At 44.1% G+C, this 27111-nt stretch overlaps 2 protein-coding genes across 5 annotated transcripts in view; one reads left to right on the top strand and one right to left on the bottom strand.

The window, feature by feature from the left end:
* The window catches only part of TMEM259 (transmembrane protein 259), a 38814-nt gene extending 32832 nt beyond the window's left edge, over positions 1-5982 (top strand). For both annotated transcript variants that reach the window (XM_034442524.3, XM_034442525.3), the window contains exons 8-11: positions 1634-1717; positions 2268-2400; positions 3702-3801; positions 5011-5982. In XM_034442524.3, the coding sequence (XP_034298415.2) occupies positions 1634-1717; positions 2268-2400; positions 3702-3801; positions 5011-5715 (1022 nt within the window). In that variant the 3' untranslated portion in view covers positions 5716-5982. The remainder of the gene's footprint in view (positions 1-1633; positions 1718-2267; positions 2401-3701; positions 3802-5010) is intronic.
* A 7171-nt stretch (positions 5983-13153) lies between these two features.
* Positions 13154-27111, bottom strand: part of GRIN3B (glutamate ionotropic receptor NMDA type subunit 3B) — a 56700-nt gene continuing 42742 nt past the window's right edge. For all 3 annotated transcript variants that reach the window (XM_087893893.1, XM_087893891.1, XM_087893888.1), the window contains exons 6-10: positions 22110-22225; positions 19703-19854; positions 18862-19026; positions 18050-18117; positions 13154-13637 (exon numbers count right to left, since the gene is read on the bottom strand). In XM_087893893.1, the coding sequence (XP_087750019.1) occupies positions 13253-13637; positions 18050-18117; positions 18862-19026; positions 19703-19854; positions 22110-22225 (886 nt within the window). In that variant the 3' untranslated portion in view covers positions 13154-13252. The remainder of the gene's footprint in view (positions 13638-18049; positions 18118-18861; positions 19027-19702; positions 19855-22109; positions 22226-27111) is intronic.

A 27111-nucleotide genomic window follows, 5' to 3' on the forward strand; every position in this document is an offset into this window, starting at 1 on the left:
TGGCAAGCCCATGAATTTTGATCATGTGATTGCTGGGGGATGCTGCAATGGTGATAGTAAGTCACTTTTTCCCCAGTGCTCTTGTAACTTCCCTGTCACTAAATGAATGGTTTTAAGTCAAGGACTATTTGTAAAGTAGGACAGTGTTTCTCAACCCTTGGCCACTTGAAAATGTGTGGACTTCAATTCCCAGCAATCCCCAGCCAGCCTGCCTGCTTGCTTGCTTGCTTGCTTGCTTGCTTGCTTGCTAATTAATTAATTAATTAATTAATTAATTAATTAATTAATTAAATGTCTGGGGAATTCTGGCTGTCTGAGGTATGCTGGGAATTGAAGTCCACGCATCTTGAAGTTGCCAAGGTTAAGAAATCCTGAAGTAGGAGATGCTGAAATTGAGGAGTTTTTTCCCCCTTTGCGAGTGCTGAACAATGGCTTCTTAGTCAGGCACCTGAAATCAGAGGTTGCTTTCGAAGACCTTACAGTGTGTACAGGGAGTCCTTGACTTACAACAGTTCATTTAGTGACCGTTTGAAGTTACAATAGTACTGAAAAAAAATGGTCTATGGAGATTCTCAGTCATCCAGGTCATGGTTGTCCCAAAGGTGCTTTTTCAGGAGGCAACTGGACTTTTCTTCTTTTTCCTTTGAAGACATTTCACTTCTCATCCAAGAAGCTGCTTCCACCATCCCCAGCATCCAGTCAGAGCTGAAGAAGCATCTTGGATGAGAAGCGAAACATCTTCAAAGAAAAATCAAGAAAAGTCCGGGAGAAAAAATTACTTCTGACCGTTTTTCGCACTTACGACCGTTGCAGCGTCCCCACGGTCACATGATCAAAATTTAGATGCTTGGCAACTGACTCGCACTGATGACGGTTACAATGCCACAGAGTCACGTGATCCCCTTTTGCAACTTTCTGACCAGCAAAGTCAAATGGGGAAGGCAGATTCACTTAACAGCCGTGTTCACTTGTGGCAAGAAAGGTTATAAAAACGGGGCAAAATTCACCGAACAAACGTATCACTTCGCAACAAAAATGTTGGGCCTAACTGTCGTCCTAACTCAAGGACTACCTGTATTCTGGAACATACATTGGCTTTGACCCTGCATAGCCTCTACCTTACCACTGAGTGCTCAGTTGTTCTTGTTACGCGAAATTGCCTTTTACTTGGGAATAGGGGAGCAATAGCTCAGCAGTTCTGGAACCTCAATATCTCCTTACCCTGCTTAGCAGTGTTTCTCTAAATTCTTTTACCTGGGATCCCATTTGACTTTTGGCTGTAGGCTGTGTTCCTGGGTCATCCCATAGGCTAGTGATGGCGAACCTTTTCAGCACTGAGTGCCCATCATGCACACCACAGCCCCGGAAACTCGGAGACCAGCTGCGTGCTGGCCACCTGGTCTTTGGGGTTTGGGGGCTCTGGCACGCACAAAGATAAGCTAGCTGGCGCGCATGTGCACGCCGGAAACCAGAAGCACAGCTGGCAATGGTGCGCGTGCCCACAGAGAATGCTCTGTGTGCCACCTCTGGCACCCATTGATGGTTTGTTATCATGGCCGTAGGCCAAGAAAAATGAATTTACCTCTTGCCTGACTGCTGTCTTTTGAATTTGGCTTCCTTTCCCTTTTTCCAGTGGACCTGTTACAGATGCTGGAAATGAACATGACAATTGCCTTCCCCGCAGCTCCTTTGCTGACCGTCATCTTGGCTTTAGTAGGTAAGGAGACCTCCTCACTTTAATCCTCCTGGATTGGAAAGAACCCACCACTGTTTCCAATCAGACTTTCCTTGGTTCTGCTTATTTATTTATTTGTTTAATATTTATTTGACAGCTTACTTATAGTACAGTGTTTCTCAGCCTTGGCGATTTGAAGTTGTGTGGACTTCAACTCCTAGAATTCAATGCTGGCTGGGGAATTCTGGGAGTTGAAGTCCACACAACTTCAAATTGCCAAGGTTAAGAAAGCTGCTGTAGAATCCTCCTTTCCAACCTACTGAAGTATCGTTCAACTACCTGTCTGCCTTATGTCAACTGCCTTAACCCATCATATGGAAGAAATACCTTCTGAAGGACTGGAGGCAGAGGACTTCCGGTTCTCTGCAGTTATGCAAAGCACGGTCTGTGGATTTAAAGCCAGTTTCTCTGTTGCAAGGGTTTTATGGGTGGAAGAAGGCATCGTATTTGTCCCATCTTTGAGGAATATGGAGGGTGATAACCTCTAGACAGCATGTTGATGTTCTCTTCCTTTTCTTCCCTCTCAAAACAGGCATGGAGGCCATCATGTCCGAGTTCTTCAATGACACCACCACGGCCTTCTATATCATCCTCATTGTGTGGTTGGCAGACCAATACGATGCAATTTGCTGCCACACCAACACAAGCAAGAGGCACTGGTTGAGGTACGAACCTGGGACTGGGCTCAGACAGAGACAGGCCAGTGGACTCCCTGGACCAGAGATGGCAACCTTTGGGAAGCAGGGCGGGGGGGGGGGGCTTTTAAACCTTTTTGGAGTTGTCAGAATGGGCAGGATAGATAATCTATTGTACCTAAGGGCTTTTCTAAAATATTTTTTTTATCCCGCCTTTATTATTTTTTTAAATAGCACAAGGCAACAAATACACATAATACTCCTTCCTTCTCCTATTTTCCCCATAATTTAACAACCCAGTGAGGTGAGCTAGGTTGAGAGAAAGAGATTAATCCAAAATCACTCAGCCGGTTTTATGCTTAAGGCAGGACTAGAACTCATGGTCTCCAAAATCACCCAGCCGGCTTTCCTGCCTAAGGTGGGACTAGAACTTATAGTCTCCTGGTTTTTAGCCTGGTCCCTTAATCACTAGACCAAACTGTCTTTTAGGGTCTTCCAGAAAAGCAACTTAAGGAGTCACAGAATGGCCATTCCCAATTTAGGCCAACAGTTAGTGTTGGCAAACCTTTTTGGCACTGTGGGAGTGCCGGAAACCGGAAGAGCACTCGCCTGGTGTGCACATTCCAGCGCATGCATGCGCACCAGCCAGCTGGTCTTCATGTGCACATGCGTGGCAGAAACTGGAAAACCAGGTGGCCAGTGTACATGCGTACACCGGAAACTGGAAGATTATCTTCCCGGTGCGTGCCTGCACACCAAGCAGCATGTTCTTCCGGTTACTGGTGCTCCCATGTTGGCTCTTGCGCTGGCCGGTGCGCCGGAACCCGGAAGAGCAATGGGCGACAGCTCACGTGCCTGGAGAGATGGCTCTGTGTGCCACTTCGGCACGCGTGCCATAGGTTTGCCATCACAGACTTAGATATTCAGCTGACTCCGCTTTGCCTGACGGCTTGTATGTCTTTAGGGTCACATATTGGGCTCATTTTTTTTTCCAGATTGGAGATCTCCTGACAATCTTGTTGATATAGTCCTTCCAGGGCCAGTTTGACTCCTTAAACCCCTGCCACTCCAGCATCTTCTCTCAACCACCTTGATCCCTCAGTGGCATCATTGCCCTTTTCCTTCCCTAGTTCTCATCCCTCACTGATTATAGGACCAGGCTGTTTCTCTCTTGCAGTTCACTTTTACACTTCTTCTTTGAAGCGAAGGGATGGGTGGGGGATATACAGCTAATTGTGTTCAGAAAGGAAGGATGGAAGCAAACCGGGGATTGTGTAACTATTGTATATAAATGTGTGTGCCTGCATATTTATATTTCTGTCTCTCTCCAGGTTTTTCTACTTGTACCACTTTGCCTTTTATGCCTACCATTATCGTTTCAATGGGCAATATAGCAGTTTAGCCTTGGTAACTTCGTGGCTTTTCATACAGGTACGCTTCTGGCTCTAAAAAGGTCCTACAGCATTGTGTAAACCCCCAAATCATGACAGACTTCAAAAGATAGAATCCGTTCTCCAATTTAGCCTCCCCGAGAAAATACTTTTTCAGACGTTGTTTGCCAAGTTTCTAGTCCTTTTGCTTTCAAGTCTGTAAATAACACACACTTGAAAGCTCAGAAATTATCCAGGTATCATTTGGTCTTCGTGAATACCTAGACTTTTGTAAAAGATAAAATCTGCATTGTGGAATGCAAAAAGGCTAGGCAGTGGTAGTTGGTAGAGAATTTTCTGGCAATGATTCGCCCCATCTTTGCCAGAAAATTAGTGATTTGCACTGGCTGTGCTGCTTTCATTTTGAGAATCTCTGCAGGGCCAAGAGAACAGCTGGCCGGGGGGCATTCAGGAAAGATGGTTAGGATTGCAGGCTTGTGGTCTTGCTTTGTTGACACGGATCTCACTCGGTCTTCACCAACTGCCTTTCATAGAGTTGGAGCAGAAATGGGAAAGGTGCATTTTGCCAATTGATGGTAGGTTTCATGCAGGGTTGGGAATTTGGCCTTTCCCAACAGCATCTGAGTTACTTGGATGGCAGATGATGCACAACTACTATGATCCCATCTTCATTTTCAACAGCACAAGGTGGCAGATGTAACGCTCCTGCCTGTTATTTTCCCACGAGAACAGCCCTTTGAGATGGGCTGAGCTGAAAGAGAGGGACTGAGCCAAAGTCACTTAGCAATAGCAATAGCGCTTACACTTGTATACCGCTTCACAGTGCTTTTGCAGCCCTCTCTAAGCGGTTTACAGAGTCAGCCTATTGCCCTCAACAATCAAGGTCCCCATTTTACCCACCTCGGAAGGACAGAAGGCTGAATCAGTCTTGGGCCGGTCAGGATCGAACTTCTGGCTACGGGCAGAGTTTGCTTGCAATACTGCATTCTAACCACTGTGCCATCAGGGCTCCTAAGAAAGCACTTAGCTGGCTTCCTTGCCTAAGGAAGGACTAGAATCCCTTCTCTCCCAGTTTCTAGCCCAGCATCTTAACCACCGCACCATATTCTCTTCAAAGCTTGAGGAGGAGCAATTGAGTTATACATTTGGGTGGGGGGAGGAGAGAGTGAAGGGGAGAACTTTCTTGTTCAGCCCAATCATTAACACTTTTCCTCTCTCCTCTCCTCTCTTCCGCTCCCCTCCCTGGCAGCATTCCATGATCTACTTTTTCCACCATTACGAGTTGCCAGCCATCCTCCAACAGATCCGGATCCAGGAGATGTTGCTCCAGAACCAGCAGGTGGGAACCCAGACCGCTCTCCAGGACAACCTCAATAACAACACGACCGTCGCAGCAACCAATTCAGCCGACCAGCAGCTCCACCTGGACGCCAACCCGGCTGGGGCAGGAGATGGCTCCCTGGCTTCTGGGGAAGACCACAGTCCCCCGGCCTCCAGCCCTGGCATCTCCCTCGGGAATGACTTGAATTGGGTGGCCGAGACAGCAGCTGTCATCACAGAAGCCTCCTTTCTCTCCAACCTAGGCGGTTCCTTTTTGGACTCCAGGGCCACTCCAGCAGTTGTGACCAGTGGTGGGAGTTTGCAGGATCTGGAGCCTGCTTCGAACATGGTGACCCAAAGTTTGGTTAGTAGCGACCGTACGGAAGTGGGCTCCGTCACTCTTGAGAGCACGTCCACCATTGGGACTTCTGTGACCAATATACCTCCTCCCGTCACGGCCCATCCAGAGCTGGAAGATACTCCCCAGCCATCAGAGAGTTCAGCAGGCCGAGCTGAGCCTCTGAAGACAGACTCCTCGCAAGGTTTGGCTTTAAGGGGATTCTTGAGTCAGGCCTCTGAAGGACATGCCCAGAAGGATCCCACACCGCTTTCCCCAGAGAATATGATCTCCTGATCCCACGAAGCCGCTGCTTCTCCCAAAGTCCTTAACTCCGTTAGGAGACTGGATGGCTTTTCCGATTGCATACATTTGTTTTCCGTACCAAATTCCTCTTTTTGCAGAAGAAAGAGGCAGAGCTAGAATGTAAAATGAAGAGCAAGTCATCTTTTTTCTCCCGCCTTCCAAGTACCAGGAAAGAAAGAAAAAGAAAGAAAGATAGGAAGGAAGGAAGGAAGAAAGAAAAAAAGCTGAATAAAAAGAAGGGGAAGCGATTGTAGATGTCGGTCCCTGCGTCGGAATCGAATCTTTTCGAAAGAAGCGGTTTCTGCATCTTTCTCGGCGAATGGCGTTAAGCCCCAATTTCTCGTCTCCGCCCCCCCACCCTCCATTTCCCAGACTGCATGGAATCATGGGACTCCCTCTGGGGATCTGCGGGAGATCTTACTTTGCATTTAGATCCTTGTGTTTGCATTCAGTTTTGTCCAAAAGGGTGCTTAGAAACACCCGGGGGAGGGTGGGGGGGGGGGGGAAAGAAAGAAAAGAAAAGAAAAAAGAACGGGGTATCATGACAAAAGTTGGTTTTGGATGCACCTTGGAATTGGGTGGATGGATTATAAAGACCAGAATCATCGGTGTGGGTGATTATAAAGAGAAATTGATCTTTAAGCAGAAGGCAGAGCATCAAAATTTGGCATGAACTGGTTCCAGAATGATCGACGGGAATTGTTATTTGAAGGGTCTAATACTTGAGTCCTTAAAAAAAAAAAATCCTCATTTTTTTTTTAATCATTTGGACTACATCTGCTTATGTACAAACACCATGTTAATTTCTCTCTCTCTTTTTTTTTTCCCTAAAGAGGGCTGTAGGGGATTATTTGAATAATAACGACAGGCTTGGAGGGGGTGGAAACGTGTCTTGTCCCATCCCCTCACCCCAATCCTTGAACCCAGATCTTTTTCTTTGATAACTTGAGAACAAGTGACTCGCTCCTTTGTGAAGGTGGGCCTGCCCCAGTGAAAAGATCGAAAGCTTCAGCTCGGTTGTCCTCGGCAGTGTTACCTTAACCTTAAGTTGTTTTCCGCCCCATTTAGCCTCCCAAGTGGGAGGAGTCCAGCGATTGGGTGAAAACAAAATGAGCGGGAACTCTTTGAGATTGTGGCCCCTTTTGCACTCGTGCGAGGTGAGCTGGATGGACAGAGAAGCTCAGAATCTGCTTCGGCTGGTGCAGGTTAAACACTTTCAAAGGCCAGGCAAAGTTCAAAGAGAAGGCAAAAAAATGGACTGGGCACCATTTTGCAACCTTGGCCACTTTTAAGACGGGTGGACTTCAACTCCCAGAATTCCCCAGCCAGCTATGCTGGCTGGGGAATTCTGGGAGTTGAAGTCCACCCGTCTTAAAAGTGGCCAAGGTTGAGAAACATAACCTTAGAGCCAGACTGAGGAATGGCTGAAAAATGAGTTTTTCTTTCTGTCAATTCATCTGAAGAGTTCCCATTAGCTGCTGCTTGTGCACTTTAATGAGGATGATTGCATTGTCCGGTGGACCGGATTTCAGCCACCGCCGCCCCTTTTTTTCAGCGCGATGCCTTTAAATTGAACACAAGGAGGAAATCGCTTCCCCAGCACGACCGCGACTGGTGTGTGTGTGTGTCTGTGTGTGTTTCACACTTCTTCCTTCCCAGAATTACCCTTCTATCAATTGGGAGCAGCCATTCGGCAGCCGGCTTTGGATTGGGGTTCCCGAGTGCCTTCCCTAGATTTCCCCCAAATCTGGCAAGAGGAAGGACTGATTGGGGGGAGGAGGGGGGAGGCTGGGTTTGAGCAGATCCCTGCGTTTCTGAACCCCACCGCTCCCCTCTATGACCTTCCGCGTAAGAATCAAATCTCTGGGACGGGTAACCTGATGTTGCGTGCCACCGAGGAGAGCGGCTGATGGGAGATCAGTCCGGGGTGCAAGTGGACTACCCAAGGCTTGGTTTGGAAATTAAAATTAAAATAAAAATAAAAATGGCAGGCCAGCGCTTCCCTTACCCCCGCTCCCCCCCCAAAGGAGGATGGCCCATTCTTGTGCAATAGATTACTTGAGTTCTTGGGCCGTGTACCGATTCTCTACCTGGATCAGTCACCGAAGACGCTCGCAGCCGGTCAGACTTTGGGCCTTTCTGCTTTTGAGGGGGTTTTTTTGGGAGGAGGTGGGAGAGACAAAACTGGATGGAAGAAAGAGAATCAAAACTAAATCACACGAATAGAGTTCATTCTGTTTAATGTACAAAATGTTTGTATGTGTGTACATATATATATATATATAGTATATATACTGTATAAATACTGTATTTAATCGTTGTTTGTTCCTTCTCCTTTCCTGGTCAAGTTATACCCTTTTGGGGGGGGACACGGAGAGGGGGGTTTACAAGGGCCAGCGCTATAGCAAAACGCACAGCAACCAGGAGAGGTTCAGCTGCTCCTGGTAGGAAGATCTCTTTAAGAGAGCTACGTTTCCTTCACAATTCTTAATATTTCACTTGTTCTGGCTGGTGTATTTGACCATCCCTGAATGAATGGCATCTGCCACCCCCTGCTCAGCATTGCTACTCTTGGCCTCCCAACTAACGCTCCCCCCCCATCTTGGAATTCAGTCCCTCTCCAGAGGTCGAGAATAAGACTCAGAAAAACAGGACTTCCTGGGTTTACCAACAAGATTGCCATTTTAACGCGAGAGAAACAGGACATTTCTCTTGTTTTAATTCGAATTAGAGCAGATTTAATGTTTGCACTGGCTTCACCCATCCATGTCTTAGACTGGCACCATCTCTCTCGGAGGCCTGGCCCAGCCTCGCCACTAAAAAGGTCAAATGGGACTTTCAGCTCGCAATATATTGCCAACTCCTGCTCGAGAAGCCATGTCACTGCTCTTAATATGAAGTCATCACTCCAAAAAGACTTCTATTCATCAGTTCACAAAATATTCCCTGAACTGGAGAATTCAGCTGAGTTTATTTTTCCATTCCCCATCCCAGATATTGGAGCTGTGAGAATATAGGATCGTTTGGGGACGAGAAAATCCAAAGCAAAGTTTGAGTTTCCAGAATGTAAGAAAGTAAAAAAAAACCCCATTATTTTCTTTTTCTAAAAGTGAAAACGTTTTAATTCCTCTTTTGTTTCTTAGTCTATTACCCATCTAATTTTGTTTTCAAGTAAATAAAATGGCGAGGACAGGGTTTTTTATATATATATATAAAAACGAACAGTAGCTCAATTCAGCATTCTCCCAATTCCTTCCCCCTCTAGATCTGTGGGACTACACTTCCCATCATTTCCCAAACATTATGGGCTGGCGGAGATGGAAACGGGGGTCCAGTACACCTTGAAGGGCATCAAAATTTCAGAAGGCTGCTCTGCATATAACTGTAAAAGACCTATTGCAATATCTGCCAACTCACCTGAATTTGCACTGCCCAAAAACAAATGCCAAAAGGAAACCCCTATGTGGCTGATGATATTTAAACTTTGGTTTCATATCCAAGCACCATCCCAGCTTCAATTTTCAGCAAATTCCTTTTGAAAAACTCGGCTTCGGGATTGGTACTTGGGGTTTAAATGCATTTATTTGGTTTTCAATTTATTTGTAAGATTTATAAACTGCCTCATGCTAGATCAGGGGTCTCCAAACTTGGCAACTTTTAAGACTTGTGGACTTCAACTCCCAGAATTTGGCTGGAGAATTCTGGGAGTTGAAGTCCACAAATCTTAAAGCTGCCAAGTTTGAAGACCTCTGGCCTAGACTGAGCATTTAATGTCCTCTTAAGAGGCCCTAGGGAAACACTCAGGCACACTGGATGTATTTCTTTGGTTTCCAACCCCTTCATGCTTTATGAAAGAAAAAAAAATACTTTAAAAGATTATTGTTCTCGCCTGCCCTACAAGCATAACCTTGGTGTTATGTATATGAAGTAGGGCTGTGCAGAGCTGAATTCAAATTGCAAATGCGTTAGTAGCACGCACATCACACCTGCTGGGAAGAATTAAAGTATTTGCACTTTGCCCTGGACTGATGTGATTGCTCACTCCTGCTGCTGTGTAATTGTGAGAAAGGAGACGTTTAGCATAAGGTGACCCTGATAAAGGCCTACACAACGACTCGTGTGTGCTCTGAATTCAGATTTTGCCCTTTAACTTGAGATCTACACAGCTGCAATACGAATCTGCCTTCTAATGATGGCTGTGCATTGCCAACCTGGTTTAGTGTCTATCACAGGTTTGTTTCTCTTGCCCAGAAATATGACCCCCATTTAAAGAAAAAGAGCTGATTTAAATAGGACAGTTTTAGGAAAGGCAGAGTTGAGATGGATCTCTAGCTCAATACAGGTAGTCCTTGACTTAACGTCCATAACTGAGCCCAAAATTTCCATTGTTAAGCAAGACAGCTGTTAAGGGAGTGTTGCCTCATTGTAGGAATCTTTTTTGCTACAGTTGTGAATCACTGCAGTTGTTAGTAACGTGATTGTTAAAATCTGGCTTCCCCATTGACTTGTTTAACACAAAAGTCGCAAAAGGTGATCACATGACCCCAGGACCAGTGGTGAAATCCAAATTTTTATACTACCGGTTCTGTTGGCGTGGCTTAGTGGGCATGTTTTGGCTTGGTGGGTATAGCTTGGTGGGCGTGGCAGGGGAAGGATACTGCAAAATCCCCATTCCCATCTCACTCCAGGGGAAGGATACTGTAAAATCCCCATTCCCACCCCACTCCAGGGGAAGGATACTGAAAAATCCCCATTCCCATCTCACTCCAGGGGAAGGATACTGTAAAATCCCCATTCCCACCCCACTCCAGAGGAAGGATACTGCAAAATCCCCATTCCCATCTCACTCCAGGGGAAGGATACTGTAAAATCCCCATTCCCACCCCACTCCAGAGGAAGGATACTGCAAAATCCCCATTCCCATCTCACTCCAGGGGAAGGATACTGCAAAATCCCCATTCCCTCCACACTCAGGCCAGCCAGAGTGCTGGATTTCACCCCTGCCCAGGACACTGCAGCCGTCATAAATATGAATCAGTTGGCAAGCATCTGAATTTTGATCACGTGACCATGGGGATGCTGCAATGGTCGAACGTGTGAAAAATGCTCATAAGTCACTTTTTTTCAGTGCTGTTGTAACTTTGGTCATTAAATGAAGGACTCCCTGTATTTTCTGCTGCAAGGGATATTTAAAGACAAAAGTCATCTATCTTTTTCTATTTGTAGCCAAAGGATGCAGGAGTCAATTCAATGCAACATTTTTGGAGGGGCTGCCATTTTAGCTCTTTGCTCCAACTCCATGAGTTGGAGATGGCAGCTCCCATAATCTCAAGCTTTGAATGGGGGTTCTGAGATTTGTTCTTCCATAATATTAGGAGAAGATCCCAGGAGACCTTATACCACTCCCGACAAATGGCTGTCCAGTCACTTCTTAAAAACCTCCTCCAGTGACGAAGCACCCATAGCTTCTGGTGGCAAGCTGTTCCACTGATTAATTGTTCCCCGTCAGGAAATTTCTCCTTAGTTCTAGGTTGGGTTTCTCTTTGTTAAGCTTCCATCCGGTTCCAGGAAAGCTGGCCCGTCTTTATCATCATCCAGAATTGGCTCAGGGGAGGGGAGGCCAGCATGGAGCCCATCTATCTTGTCCCGAGACTGATTGGCAGAAGTTTTTTTAAGCCTCAAAACCCAGCTCTCGCTAAGTCCTGGGCAAATTAGAGGTGGGCAGGTCCCTCTGAAGTCCTGAAGCGATTCCTTGTGCCCACCCTCTCAAAATGACACAGACAAATTTTGGTGGAAAATTATTGAAAAATAAAATCAGGGTGATGGAAGGAATAATAAATATACTCTAAGTGCATATAAATTTTCTTTTAGGCTTACCCAATATCAGCCTCCTCCCCGTTGCTTTCCTCTCCTCTCTTCTCCTCTCCTCCCCTCCTCCCTCTCCCTCCTTTCCTCTCCTCCCCTCCGCTCCCTCTTCTCTCCCTCCTCCTCTCCTCCCTTCCCCTCTCACTCCTTTCCTCTCCTTTTTTCCTTCCCCTCCTCAACTCCTGCTGGGACTCTGCTCCCTCCTCCTCTCCCCTCCCCTCTCCCTCTCTCCTCCTTCCCCCACCTCCCCTCTGCTCCCTCTTCTCCTCTCCCTCCTCCCTTCCCCTCCCCCTCCTTTTTCCCCCTCTCCTCCTTCCCCTCCTCTCCTCCTGCTGGGACTCTGCTCCCTCCTCCTCTCCCTCCTTTCCTCTCCTCCCCTCCGCCCCCTCTTCTCCTCTCCTCCCTTCCCCTCCCCCTCCTTTCCCCCCTCCTCTCCTTCTCCTGTCCCTTCCCCTCCCCCCCTCTCCTCCCCACTTCCTTTCCCTTCCCTTCCCCTCCTCCCTCCTCTCTTCTTCTCTCCTCCAGGAATCCTACTTCTGTCTATTTTGGTGATGCCATTACCCTATCTATTGCAATCTTTGGTTGCCCTGTCCCATGGGTTGCCTCCCAGTATTTCTAGTATTTCCAGTATTTCCCAACTGCTGGGACTCTGCTCCCTCCGTGTAAACAGACCTCTGTCCAAGAATCGAGTGTCTCTTCTGCTTGTTCCATGTGCTCCTTCACACATGGTACAGCATTTAGTGGTACAGCTTTGGGCTGTACCACTAAATGATGGCACCGTCAGCTAACCCCCGAAAAGCTCCCTATCAGCTGGAATGTTGCATCCTTTGGTTCAACATTGTCTACCCTATCTTCCAAAAGCTTCTTCAAGGTCAACACAGCAAACTTCCATTGAGGAAGTGAATGCCTGCCCCCACCCCCAACTCCACTCAGCTATGGCTGCACCTGATATGTGGCTAATTGAACTCAAGTCCCACAATTTGGGCTATGCAACCTGGAGACTAGCCGGCTGTGGTGGGTAATTGAGTTTCTGGGTCCCAGTAGAGAACTGCAATTAAAGTTGCTTTACAATGATTTAAACCTGAGACAATCTGCTCTCCAGAATATGTGCTCCACCCCGCATTTAGCCTTCTCCCGGCCTTCTCTTAATTCAGCAGTTCCTGTTCTTCGAAGCTTCCTAGAAATTGTGTCTGTCTGCTGAGGTTCAAAAGACTAGGAAAAACTCAAGAGAAGTGTGCTCCATCCAAGTCTCCAAGTGATCTGTGCCAAAATCAGCACCAGGACCTCACAGAACAGAAAGTCAGGATCGGCCTCCTGAATATGGACCCATGAAGGTAACTTAGAACATCTGTGAATTAATTAATTCGGATTCCGAACGTATCTAGTCCTGCCTGCTCGTCGACCGCCCTGCCACCATCTTTCTCATCCTGGCGGCTTTTGCAATGGACAATGGATGAAGTGGGACTTTCCACATGCAAATAAGAGTGACCAGCAACCCACACGGCCCCAAGGATGAAAACTGATCTGGGGAAGGCAGGGAAAGCTAGAACAAAACATCTCCCAACCGGTATCTACTCTTCATTGTTTTGCTCTTTGCACTGGCATTCTTCACCAGGAACGGGAGTCCAAACAGAGTTCCAGTAGAACACCCCTCCCCATTCCATCACCTGTCCTCATTGCTCTCCCTAATCAGTGCCTTCAGCGCAGGAGGCAGCCGAGGAACTTTAGGGGGCGGTCCAAGAGCCACCATGAGCTCACTCTTCCGCACCAGGGCGATCCTCAGCTGCTCTCGCATGTCTTCAATTTTGCTCTCTAGCTCCTTCAGTTCCTGCTGCTTGGCTTCCTTGCTGTCCTGCTGGGGGTCCTGGCCATTCATGCAGTGCCAAACGGGCCCTGCTCTCTCGTCTTCGGAGGTCTCCTCCGGGGCGTTATCGATGTTGAAGTGCACCCGTTTGTCTTCCTTCTTTATCGCGGTGCAACGGAGGTTGTTCCAGCCTTCCTGGTTGGGGGCCGGCTGGGGCTCATCTGGAGGCTTTTGAAGGTTGCATCTTTGGAGAAGGAGGAGGAGAGAGAGAGAAAGAGTAAAGACTGAGAAAGTCTGGCTGTCCTTTTTAAAAAAAAAAAACCAAAACCATATTTTTTAGAGTGTAGGACGCACCTTAGTTTTTGGAGAGGAAAATAGGAAAAAAAACCGCGCCTGGTTGGGGATAAAAACCAGCTTCTAAAGCACAGCTGATAATCAGAGAGAGGCAGGTGAAGTGTGGAAGATCGCTTCACTCGCTAACGTCTCATTAGGGTTGAAAAAAAGCTTCGATAAAGCTACAATCGGAGTATAAGACGCATCCAAATTTTCACCCTCTTTTAGGGGGGAAAAAGTGCATCTTATACTTTGAAAAATATGGTAATAGTTGCAACAAATTTGGCAATCCCTTTAAAAGTGCTTTCATCTTATTTACAGCCACACACACATTTTTAAAAATGTACAAAGAATTTCAGTCATAAGCTCAGTAAAAGGTGCACAATAGAAACACAGGCCATTTAGGATGAAACTATATAATTCAATGGGTCTCAATCTTGGCAACTTTAACACCCAGGATTCCCCGACCATGCGTCACAGGTAGTCTTCGAGTTACGACTGTAATGGAGCCAATGCAGGGACATGATAATGATAACCCACATGACTGATCAGATTTTACAATCATTTTTGCAGCGGTCATTATGCAAACGCTGTGGTTGTTAAGCAAATCAGTGGTTCGCTAAGAACTGGTTTTGCTGAAAATCAGAAATAAATACCTGTTTTCAGCAAAAATGTCATAAAGTGCAGTCGTGTGACTGCAAAATGCTACAAAAGACCATCTATATGTGGCCCAGCTGCTGAGCGCCCAGAGTGAAGTTATGTGACCGCAGGGAGAAGGGCAGTTTCTAATCCAAGTCATAATATATAATTATGATTTTTGACAAATGTATCTTTTCTTTTATGTACTCTGAGAGTGTATGCACCAAGACAAATTCCTTGTGTGTCCAATCACACTTGGCCAATAAAAAATTCTATTCTATTCTATTCTATTCTATTCTATTCTATTCTATTCTATTCTATTCTATTCTATTCTATTCTATTCTATTCAGTACCTCCAGGGGGCACCATTGTCACTTCAAATGGTCACTGAGTGACCAATCGTAATTTGAGGACTACCTATATTCAAACAAGCACATGGGTACTCCCAGTTTACTGCTCTTGGCAACAAACCCATGTTTACTGCCTTTGTCAGCATCCTGCGGTCACGTGAGTTCAAATTAGGACTTTTTTTTGTTTTGCCGAAAACCAGTTTTCTTTACTTTAGTTTTCTGCAAATAAAACTGCAGGGCAAACAATATTGTTGTTGTTGTTGTTAGTTGTGAAGTCGTGTCCGACCCATCGTGACCCCATGGACAATGTTCCTCCAGGCCTTCCTGTCCTCTACCATCCTCTGGAGTCTATTTAAGCTCATGCCTACTGCTTCAGTGACTCCATCCAGCCACCTCGTTCTCTGCCGTCCCGTTCTTCTTTTGCCCTCCATCTTTCCCAGCATTAGGCTCTTCTCCAGTGAGTCCTTCCTTCTCATTAGGTGGCCAAAGTATTTGAAGGGCAAACAATAGGGTCATTTAATGTATATAAATGGTCATTTATATATATTTATATATATAATATATATATCTCGAATACTGTGTGATTTAACATTTTTATGTCAATGTCGTGACCAAAATATAATACCATCTTGCTTTAAATTGAAGTTCCATACCCACACAACATCTATCCAACGTATTCTTAAAAGAACTGAAATGGCATTACTTAGAAATGAAATCCATAGCAAAAGATTCCTATTAGATCAAGTAAACAAGGATCTATTAGCTTCATACTTAAAGATAAGCAATATTATTCACCCCATATTATGGGACAAAATAAAACAGCTTGCCACCTGGAGATCTGAAATAGAAACCACTCATAAAACTTACAGACATTCAAAGAAACTTAAGAAATTAGAACATAAAAAACCTCCAACCACAACACAACATCACTTAAAACAAGTAGTATACAATGCTTCCGATAGAAAATTAACAACAGCAGAAACAAATGTCTTAGCAAAGGGCTTTAATTTTGCAGTGGCACCCAATAAAATTCCAATAGAAACCATCATATGCGAAGTTGAAACCAGCCTAAAGAAACTCAGTGCTGACGATGCTGATAAAGTCAGACATGACGTCACCAACATTCTATGTACTAGTAAACCACCTAAAAGCAACTTATCAAAAGAAGAACAAAAAGCACTGCAAGTTTTAAAAAATGATAATAGCATAATGATATTACCAGCAGATAAAGGCAATGCAACAGTAGTAATGAACACAGTGGACTATGAAAAGAAACTGTCTGACTTACTTCAAGACGCCACATATAAACCCATAAACACAGACCCAACAACATATCTAGAAAAAACCACGAAGATAAAGATAAAATCAAGTACTATAAGTAAAGAAATCCAACAAAAAATTATCCCCAGAGAAAAATCATCAAAATGCCCAAAACTGTATGGCCTCCCAAAAATACACAAAGATGGAATACCTCTCAGACCCATAGTAAGTTCCATAGGCTCACCTTTACAAAATCTAGCCAGATATTTAGCAAAACATCTTCAACCTTACGCAGAATCTGCTGCTTCATATGTACAGAACTCATACCATTTCATACAAATAATAAAAAAGCAACACATAAAAGAAAGTGACCTTCTTGTAAGCTTTGATGTTGTATCACTATTCACACAAATACCTGTCAAAGAAGCCTTGTCATCAATTAAAAACAAATATCAACTACCAAAACATATCACAAACTTAACAGAACATTGTTTATCCAACACATATTTCATACACAGAGGACAGAGATATAAACAAGTAGAAGGTGCACCAATGGGATCACCATTATCACCAGTCATCGCTAATCTTTTCATGGAAGAATTCGAATCCAATGCCTTAGAAAAAACTGTTAACAAACCAAAATTATGGCTCAGATACGTTGATGACACCTTTGTGATCTGGCCACATGGAAGAGATAAATTGGAAAACTTCTTAGTACATTTGAACAGCCTCCATCCCAAAATAAAGTTCACCATGGAGATAGAATCAGAAAACCAGTTACCTTTGCTCGATGTATTAATTTATAAAAAATCTGATGGCACCTTAGGACATACCATCTATCAAAAGAAGACACATACGAACCGCTATCTCAACGCCAAATCACACCACCATCCAGCACAAATAAACTCTGTTGCCAAAACATTAACCACAAGAACTAAACATCTAGCTGATGAAGCACATTTACAAACTGAATTATATACACTAACTAATGTACTGACATCAAATGGGTTCTGTAGAAATAAAGTCATCAATATGATCAAACATACAACACCAAGACAGAATAAAAAACAACAAGAGGAACAAAACAATGGGAAAGCCATCTTGCCCTACATAAGAGGAACAACAGATAAAATTAGCAAAGTACTACAAAAACACAACATCAAAACCATATTTTGCACAGATAGAAAGATATCGTCCATTCTGAGAAACCCCAAAGACAAAATAGAATTAGAAGATCAAGGCATATATGAAATCCCATGTGCTTCCTGCCCATCAACATACATTGGACAGACCAACAGAAGAATGAGTGTGCGCATCGAGGAACACAAAAACTCAATACAAAAGCAAGAACACACATCATCATTAGTTCAACATATAAATACAACAGGACACAACATTAATTTTAATAAAACAAAAACAGTTGCAAAAATAGAACATCTCAATGGCAGGATAATCAGAGAAGCAATAGAAATGGAAAAAAGACCATATTGCATGAATAAACGGGATGACACTTCACGTCTGCCTACTATTTGGAAACCTGCTCTCATAGATAGACGAATCTTGACACCATATGTGGAACATGGACCAAACATTGCACAAAAAAAAAATCCCAACCAAATCATATTCAAACCAGCCACAAAGATAAAGCCCTGCCACCTAGTGGAGAAAAACCGACCATACACCCGAAGCCAAGCCAATAAACACATACTGGGACTCCCAACCAATCAGAATGAAAAGGTGGAGCCATCCCAGAATACCAGCACCAGATTTGAAATTCCAACGTCAGTTAGTGCAAAATGACTACTGGCATAAGCCTGATGATGGCAGATGGGATTCTGCCGAAACGTTGCTTCTACCCTTTTAGGGATATATCCACAATTACACGGGAAGAAACCCGAAATATTAACTATACACACATACATACCCGTGAAAACTTACATAAACAAATATATATATATATATATATACCCACCCACCCACTCAATGTGATGTCCCACTTTAGAACCACCACAGGAGGACTACCTGTAATGAGGAATGGGTTGGCAAAAGAAATGAAGATGTGAACAAAATTTACCTTTTCTCCAAATTCAGCTTCTTGAGCCTCTGTTCCTCCAGTCCCATGTTTAGAGCCCGGTGTATTTTCTGGGTTATGCATATAAAAAAAAAAACACCCACAAAGAAATAAAAGCTTCAGAGATTTGTAAGATGAAGGAAAGTAATTGGGAAAAAAATAATTTCCCTAAGAATAATTGGGAGGAGTGTCCCAATTGCTCAGATGTTATTATTATTCATTGCTTTGTCCCACTCCAATGATTTCTCTCAAGTTTTGCACCAATGTTATCATGCAGCTTTTAATTTGTTCTGCCTCTGTGTCACGTTTTAGCAACAGTTCAAAAATATCTGCTAGAGCACCGGAAACCCGAAGACCAACAGGTTTCCAGCGCTCTGACGCGTGCATGTGCATGCCGGAAACCCAGAAAGCAGAAGAGCAGCTGGTGACGGTGCGCGTGCCCACAGAGAGGACTCTGCAGGCCACCTCTGGCCCATGTGCCATAGGTTCACCATCATGGACCTATCACTTCACCCAAATGGAGTTGAGGTTCGTTCTTTCCTAGGGATCTAAAGTGGGCCAGACCTGATATTAAGCTAGATCTGAGTACTTGTTGGCTTATGTTTGCCACCTTAAGCTATTTGTAAAAGTAATGAAGATGGGATAGCAATCAATCAACCAAAAATAAGTGTGAGATTTGCTTTCATCGCTGCTGTAATTTCAAACGGTCGCTCAGCGAATGGCTGACAGTCCAGGGCTTCCTGTAGTCGCTGCTATCTTTCAAAACAAAACGAGATTATCCCTCCACCCCGAGATTATCCAAGATGATGCCTCACCTGGCTGGTATGGAGCCAATAATTGAATTTCTTCTTGCGCCGAATGCGAGGCAAGATGAGTCGGTAAAAGATGTGCTCTCCGAGGGAGGTGAGCAGAGAACCACAGAGCCCAATGCAAAGGAGGACAAAGAGACCGGAGAAATGGTAGATCCCCATCTGCAAAGTCTGGAAGTGATGGGGAAAGAAGGAACACAGGCAGGATTAAATCCACTAGGAATCAGAGGTGGGTTTCTACCGGTTCGTCCCGGTTTGTGGGAATTGGTAGTGGCGGCGGCAGGAGGCTCCACCTCCCCCCCCGGACGTCATCATGGATGCTCGCTTCGCTTGATTGCACACACTCACAATTCCAAACCGGTAGCGAAGGTAAGTGGAACCCACTCCTGACTAAGAATGTTCAAATTTGGAAACACAACTCCTCAAGCTCACTATATACGTGTCTGGGCAAGGACAGAGAGGGCATGGCAAATCTCTCAGAATACTTGTGTACCAGGGGTGGGTTCTACTTACCTTTATTACAGGTTCGCATCACGCTTGCACACTCAGTCTTCTGCACATGTGCAGAAACTTCTGCGCATGCACAGATCACCTATGATGACATCCGGGTCAGTGGGCGGAGCCTCCCGCCGGTTTTACTACCGGTTCTTGCGAACCGATCTAAACCGGGGGCAATCCACCACTGTTGTGTACGTAATTCCTGCATTTTGGAAAGATGCCCCCTCCAAAGTCGCTTGGTGCAACGGCCTTTTGCTGATGCATTATCAGGGCATCCAGGGGCATTGGGAAGTCAAGAGGGGGGTGGAGCAGGCAAGAGGGGAAGCTCTTTCCCGCAGAGCCTCCATACCTCAGTAACGGCAAAGACCCTTTTCCCGCAGGGCACCATCTTGTACCATTTGTCGTGCAGGAGGTCCATGAGGCCGGCTGACTTGTAGCGGCTGATGAACTCGGAGATGTTGGAGGTCAGAGGCGAGTTCTGAGGAAGGCCGATGCCATAACCTGGAAGAGTCCAAGAGAAATTGGGAGGGGTGTAAAAGAGGAGAAATCTTTTACGTTCTACAATATCTCAAGACTTGAAATGGACACCTAACATCAAAAATTGTCGTCAAAAAAGCACAACAAAAAATGGTCTTCCTGCACCAACTCAGAAAACTCAGACTGCCCAAAGAGCTGCTGATACAGAGGAATTATTGAGTCTGTCATTTGTACCTCTATAACTGTCTGGTTTGGCACTGCAACCAAACAAGACAGACACAGACTTCAACTGATAGTTAGGACTGCAGAAAAAATAATAGCTACTCGTCTGCCTTCCATTGAGGAGCTGTATCAGAAAGAGGACTGTGAAAATATCTACAGATCCCTCACATCCTGGACATAAATTGTTTCAACTTCTACCCTCAAGAGACGCTATAGGTATAGGGCATTGCATGCCATAACAGCTAGACACAAGGACAAGTTTTCCCCACTGCCATCAGTCTGCTAAACAACTAATTCCCACAACATTGTCAAATTACCTAGTATTACTATTATTCCTCTCATCTTTCCTATTTCCTTATCTTCTTATGACTATAACTTTGTTGCTTGTATCTAACAATTTATATTAATGATTTTATTTATTTTCCTAGTATGATTTATATTGATTGCTTATTTAGTATCTTATGACTGTTGTATCTTATGATTTATGATGAATGTATTTTGTTGATGATTATGATCATGATTTATTACTTGTTGCTTGTATGTACACCTAGAGCTTATGCACTGGAGACAGATTCCTTGTTTGTCCAATCACATTTGGCCAATAAAGAATTCTATTCTATACTATTCTATACTATTCTATTCTGTTCTATATTGTTCTATATTCTATTTTCTATTCTATTCTATTCTATTCTATTCTATTCTATTCTATACTGTTCTATACTGTTCTATTCTGTTCTATATTGTTCTATTTTCTATTCTATTCTATTCTATTCTATTCTATTCTATTCTATTCTATTCTATTCTATTCTATTCTATTCTAATTCTACTCTACTCTACTCTACTCTATTCTAGAGATTCTCAGTCATCCAAATCATGGTTGTCCCAAAGATGCTGTTCAAAAGGCAATTGGCCTTTCTTGTTATAAAATGGTTAGGTGTTACAATTTGCAATGTTGTAAGAGACTGAGTTGATCCCGCTGACAATTAGTCTGAGTTCCCTCTTTGTGGACTCTGGGGAGCTCATATAGGCACAGAGTGGCTTTCCCAGAGCAAAGGCAGTAGTATTGTGGCTTGTCCTTCAGTAGTTGTGGCAGGAATTCAGTGATCAGAAAGTTACCTTTTGAAAAGCACCCTTGGGATTGCAAGACAGAACATGTGCAGAGAAAGCCTTCCCTTTAACCACAGACACTGGAAGAGCATTTTGCTTCCTTTTGCTATCATGTGCTATCCAGGGTTGGGCTGCTGGGGGTTCGCAGGGGTTCGGGAGAACCTCTAGCTAAGATTCTGTGCAGTTCAGAGAACCCCCCAAATCCCATTCCTGGCTGGCCCCACCCACCTTGCCCCCCATCCCAGGAGTCCCCACCCGGCCCGTTTTGGATGCAGGTAAGTGCAGGACACATGTGGAGGCTTGGGGAGGGTGAAAAACGGGCCTACCGGAAGTTTGGGAAGGCTGGAAACAGGCCCGTTTCTGGCCTCCAGGGCCTAGGGAGGCCATTTTTGCCCTCCTGGAGGCTCAAAGAAAGCCTCCGGAGCCCAGGGAGGGCAAAAACGCTCCCCCCCCCGCTGTGGTACAGGAGGCCGACTAGGCCACACCCACCGTGGCCACGCTCACCAAGCAACTGGACAGAGAACCCCTTGCTAAAATTTTTGAAGCCCACCCCTGATGCTATCAACTGTGGTGGAACCAGCATAGTTTTCTCTCTCTCTCTCTCTCTCACACACACACACACGCACTCACTCACACAGTGCAACTGCTCCTATTTTTACACTCAAGATTCCTGGATACACAGTGAAGTATTTCACGAAACCATGAATAATTATCTTTTGGAGTCTCCTGGGAAAGCGTTATAAAAATTAAGTAAAAGCCACATTCTCCATGAGAGAAGGAGAAATATTTCTGCCTTTTCCTAGCTTTAATTTTTCACGCTTAAAGACTGAGGAGACCTGTTTTCAAACAGAATGAGCCAATCTGGACTACAGCTTCATTTGGCTACCGAACGAACCCCTTCCTTGCTCTGCCTCCAGATGCTTTCCTCAATCCAGATGTTTTTGCCATACCTTCAATAGCAAAAGGCTTTCCAACGGTTAAGAGTTTGCAGTCGGAATCAATGGAGACCTCGTATTCCAGCAAGGATTTGTCCATGATGAAGGCATTCAGCTTCGGCGGGTCGGTCCTGTGTGAGGAGAACCAAGTTGCTGTCAAATTGGGCAGCATTAATTAAATCTGCAGGTGGTCCTCATTTAGCGACTGCCTTGGGCAGCTTATGACAGTGATGAAAAAGCAATTTTGCAACCAATGCTAGCCTTTACAACTTTCACAGCATATCTCTCTCCCTCCCTCTCTCTCCTCCCTCTTTCTCTCCTTCCCTCCTTCTCTTTCTCCCTCCCTCCCCTCCCTCCTTTTCTCCCTCCTTCCTTCTCTCTCTCCCTCCTTCTCTCTCTCTTGCTCTCTCTCCTTCCTCTTTCTCTCCCTCCCTCCTTCTCTCTCCCTCCCTCTCTCCCTCCCTTTCTCTCCCTCCCTCTCTCTCTCCCTCTCTCTTTCTCTCTCTTCCTCTTCCTCTCCCTCCCTTTCTCTTTCTCCCTCCCTTTCTCTTTCTCTCTCTCTCTCTCCCTCCCTCCCTCCCTCTCTCTCTTCTTGACTTATGAAGGCAGTTGAAACCAAAATTTCAATTGCTAATAGATGTGGTCGTAAAGCATGACATTATATGACTGCATCGCTTAGCGTTCTCATTGCCGTCATTAAGTGAGGATCATTGGGTCATTAAGAGAGCACCTCTTTGCAATTCCTTCCAGTTTCCCTATATTGAATTTGCTTGTTGGAAGCCAGCTGGGAAGGTCAGAAATGGTGATCACATGATCTCAGGACTGTCGTATCATACATGCCGGTTGCCAAGCAGCTGAATTTTGACCATGTGATCACAGGGATGCTGCGATGGTCATAAGTGCAAGAACTAGTCATAAGTCATTTTTTTCAATGCTGTTGTAACTTCAAACGGTCATTAGACAAATGGTTATAAGTCAAGGACTACCTATATAGCTTCCTTAAGACTTACAGGTACCCAAGAACAAATATCTCAGTGACATTACCTCAGCAAACAAAATGGGGTTTTAATACATTATAATGCTTAATTGGTAAGATCCTTGTAATCTGTCTCATGTGTAACTTGCACAAAATCTATCTTCCTGGCCAGGGATGAAATCCAGCAGGTTCTGACAGGTTCTGGAGAACCGGTAGCAGAAATTTTGAGTAGTTCCAAGAACCGGCAAATACCACCTCCGGCTGGTCCCCGAGTGGGGTGGGAATGGAGATTTTGCAATATCCTTCCCCCAGGAGTGGGGAGGGAATGGGGATTTTGCAGTATCCTTCCCCTGGAGTGGGGTGGGAATGGAGATTTTGCAGTATCCTTCCCCTGCCATGCCCGCCAAGCCACGCCCACCAAGCCACGCCCACAGAACTGGTAGTAAAAAAAAATTGGATTTCACCACTGTTCTTGGCCCATTCAAGTTGATAAGAAGTGGGGGTGAGAAAGATGGTAACCCATCATTCTCTCATTTCCCCCTGCAATAACAACCTGGTGAGCTGAGGTGGGCTGGGCTGAAAGAAAAAGGTAGGCCTAAATCCTTCAAGAAGCTCCTTTAGCTGAGGAGGGACTTGAAGGTGGGTTCTCCAGCATCTTCTCCACTGGACCACCTGGCTTTGGGCTGAGAGAGAGGGACTAGCCCAAAGTCTGTGGTGAGACTAGAACTTGGATCTCCCTGTTCTTGGTCCAGAATCTTCACCACTGGACCAAAATTGCTGCTTGGATGGGAAAGAGGGATTGGCCCTAAATCTTCCAGGGGTCTCCCATGGCTGAAGGGAGACTAGAACTCAGTCCCAGTCCAACCTCTTGAGGTTCTACCTGTTAGCACAACACAGATGACTGGAGAGAGGGAGGATCTTAGCCTCCTCTCAACCAAACAATTGACTGTGATTGGAATTGGAATAATATAGTGAAATATTGAATAATTAAATAATGGAAAAGTAAAATGTAACATAAATATGTGAATTACCATTAGAACTATATTAGCTTGATGAATGTAATGAATATGATTAATATTATTGTTGGTTTTTTTATTAAAATGAAAATGAATAAGAATCAAAGCATTAATTTGGATAAGAGATGAGGGGTAAAAAGGAAATGTCTTGTTTAAAATATAATGGTGATATGATTAAAATTAGAATGGAGATAGAAATAAGAGAGAGGGGGGAATATTAATATACACATTTTTATATAATGAGATAAAAGCAATAATCAGAGGGAAGATTAGAAATTGAATAATGGAATAATCATGTATGTCTAAACAATATGGCGATTGGCATTAGAATGATATATGGAAACATTGAATAATTAAATAAGGAAAGACGATAACTTAATACAACTATGTGTATTAACATTAGAATTATATAAGTTTGATGAACGTAACAAATATGATTAATGTTATTATTCTTATTTGCACCAAAATCTATGATACCCAGGTGCCACACTGCGCACGCAATAATATGTACATGTAAAATTAAATTAAAAAAACTTGGGGGAAAAAAACCAAAACTAAACAATTGACCATGTCCTTAAGGAGAAACATCTCCAGATGTTTCAAGTGGTCTCCTGCAGAAACCTTTTGAAATTAGACAGGGTGGCCCAGTGGTGGGATTCTGCCGGTTCCAGGGGGTTCGGCCGAACCCATTGTTAAATTGCTGGCTCGCCCCGCCCCTTGCCCCGCCCCTCCGCACCACTATTTATTGCCAATAAATAGTGGTGGGCGAGGGGCGGGTGAACCAGCAATTTAACAAAGGGTTCGGTGTTTTTTTGTAATTTTATTGGCCCACGGAGCTTAGGATAGGCTAATTAGCCCTTGCTTGGATCGGCTCCCGACTCTCAGCTGATTTGCTCTCAGTTTTGCTCACGGCTCTGCTGCTTGCTTGCAAAGAGTGCTGATTTTTTTTCCCCTATCTATACTGAAAAACGAAACAGAAAGTAAAGCAGGCTGTTGGCTTTGCTGTTGTTGCAACGTGGCAAAATGAGGCAGAGAGAGATTTTTTTTTTCTTTTTCCTCACCAAAAAAGGTAGGTGCAAACAATGGGAAATTTAGGGGAAAAGAGGAGAGTTCAAGATTTTAAAACACAAAAGAAAAAAAGCTCTATTTAACTAGGGAATTGTAATAATTGAGATACTATTAATTGTATATTGTGTTGAAAGCAGAAATGGTTAAGTTGTGGTTTGGAGGAATATATGGGGGAAATTATTTGGTTTATTATTATTGGTAAATATAATTAATTGATTTGTAAGAAATTGGATTGCATGGAAATAATTGGAATATTCATGTTCATATTGATTAATATACAAAAAAGGTAGTTATATAACTAATTGATTTATATTAAAATGTTGAATTTATATTAAACAACTGTAATATTACATAATTAACCAATGTAAGGATGGATATAAAAATAGATGACAATGGGAAGGGGTATAATATAGAATAGAAGGGAAAAATTGAATTTGATTAAGATTAGAGATGAAGATGAAGGGTAATATTGGTTTTTTACAAAAATAGATGAGGAATAAATATGGCAAAAAGGAAATATAGAAATTGTAAATTGAATTGAAATGACTAAACACTGTTTAAATTTGTGAACCGGCCAAATACTCTGTTCAAAGAAAATACATTGTATGTTTGTATGTGTGTTTCTAATTATTGTTATTTATTCATATTTGTTCTCTTTTATTCTTTAAAGTTTAACAATTCATTCTTTATCTTAATATCTTTATATTTGTTTGGGGTTGGCTTTCTTCCCTTTCATCTTTTTTATTGTACAGCAATCTTTCTCCTCAAACCTACCACCTCTCTCTTTTCTTTCCTTCTTACTTTCTCTTCCCCCCACCCTCTTTTTCTCCTCCCTACTTCCTCTTTCTTTCTCCTTCTCCTCCTCTCTTCCTCCCTCTCTTACCTTCACTCCTACTCTAATTTCCCTTCCTTCATCCCTCTCTATTGCTGTATCCTTTTATGCATATGGACTACTCAGAGGGCTGAAAAAATTATTTCTGACTGGTCCTCGCACTACGTTTTTGCCCTATCTTGTCACCATGATGAAGAGAAGCAGTTGTGAAATGAGTGACACAGTTGTTAAGAATGCCACAACGGGCATAAATGTGAGGATGGTCATAAGTGCAAGGACCGGTCAAAAGTGCGAGGACCAGTCAGAAATGACTTTTTTCAGCCCTCTGTAGTCCCTATGCAGATAGCCACGCCCACCAGTCACATGACCACCAAGCCACGCCCAGCCGGTCACATGACCAGCTAGCCATGCTCACCCAGTCACATGACCACCAAGCCACACCCCCAACTAAGCCACGGCCACAGAACCGGTTGTTAAAAAAATTGAATCCCACCACTGGGGTGGCCCCAGGGGTGAAATGTAAAATTTGTTACTACCGGTTCTGTGGGCGTGGCTTGGTGTGTGTGGGGGTAATGTGACTGGATGGGCATGGCAAACTTTTTTTTTTTTTTTTACTTTTCAAAGCATTTTTTCTACTGCTTTGAAAAACCTCTGCCGATCAGACAACTCAGCTGGGATCGTCAGAGAGGCTTTTTTTAAAATGCTTTGAAAAGCCTCTCTGATGATCAGGCAACTCAGCTGGGATCGTCAGAGACTTTTCAAAGCATTTTTTTACCACCTCTTTGGCCAAAAGGTTGCAGAAAAAAATGCTTTGAAAAGCCTCTGATGATCCCAGCTGAGCCGCTCGATCATCAGAGGCTTTTTTTTAACTTTTAAAAGCATTTTTTCGTCGGAAGAGGTTGTAGAAAAAATGCTTTTAAAAGTAAAAAAAAAAAGCCTATGATAATCGTGCGGCTCAGCTGGGCATGATGGGGGGGGGCACAGGGATTTTTGCTACAGGTTCTCCAAACCACCTGCGGCCATCGCTACTGGATCTGGTCCGAACCGGGAGCATTTCACCCCTGGGTGTCCCCCAAAGTGCAGGAGTTGCAACTGGAAGAGATGCCAACCCATCACAACACTGAC

Source organism: Pantherophis guttatus, chromosome 1, assembly GCF_059756535.1.
Source record: "Pantherophis guttatus breed Tessera chromosome 1, ASM5975653v1, whole genome shotgun sequence".
Classification (NCBI taxonomy): domain Eukaryota; kingdom Metazoa; phylum Chordata; class Lepidosauria; order Squamata; family Colubridae; genus Pantherophis; species Pantherophis guttatus.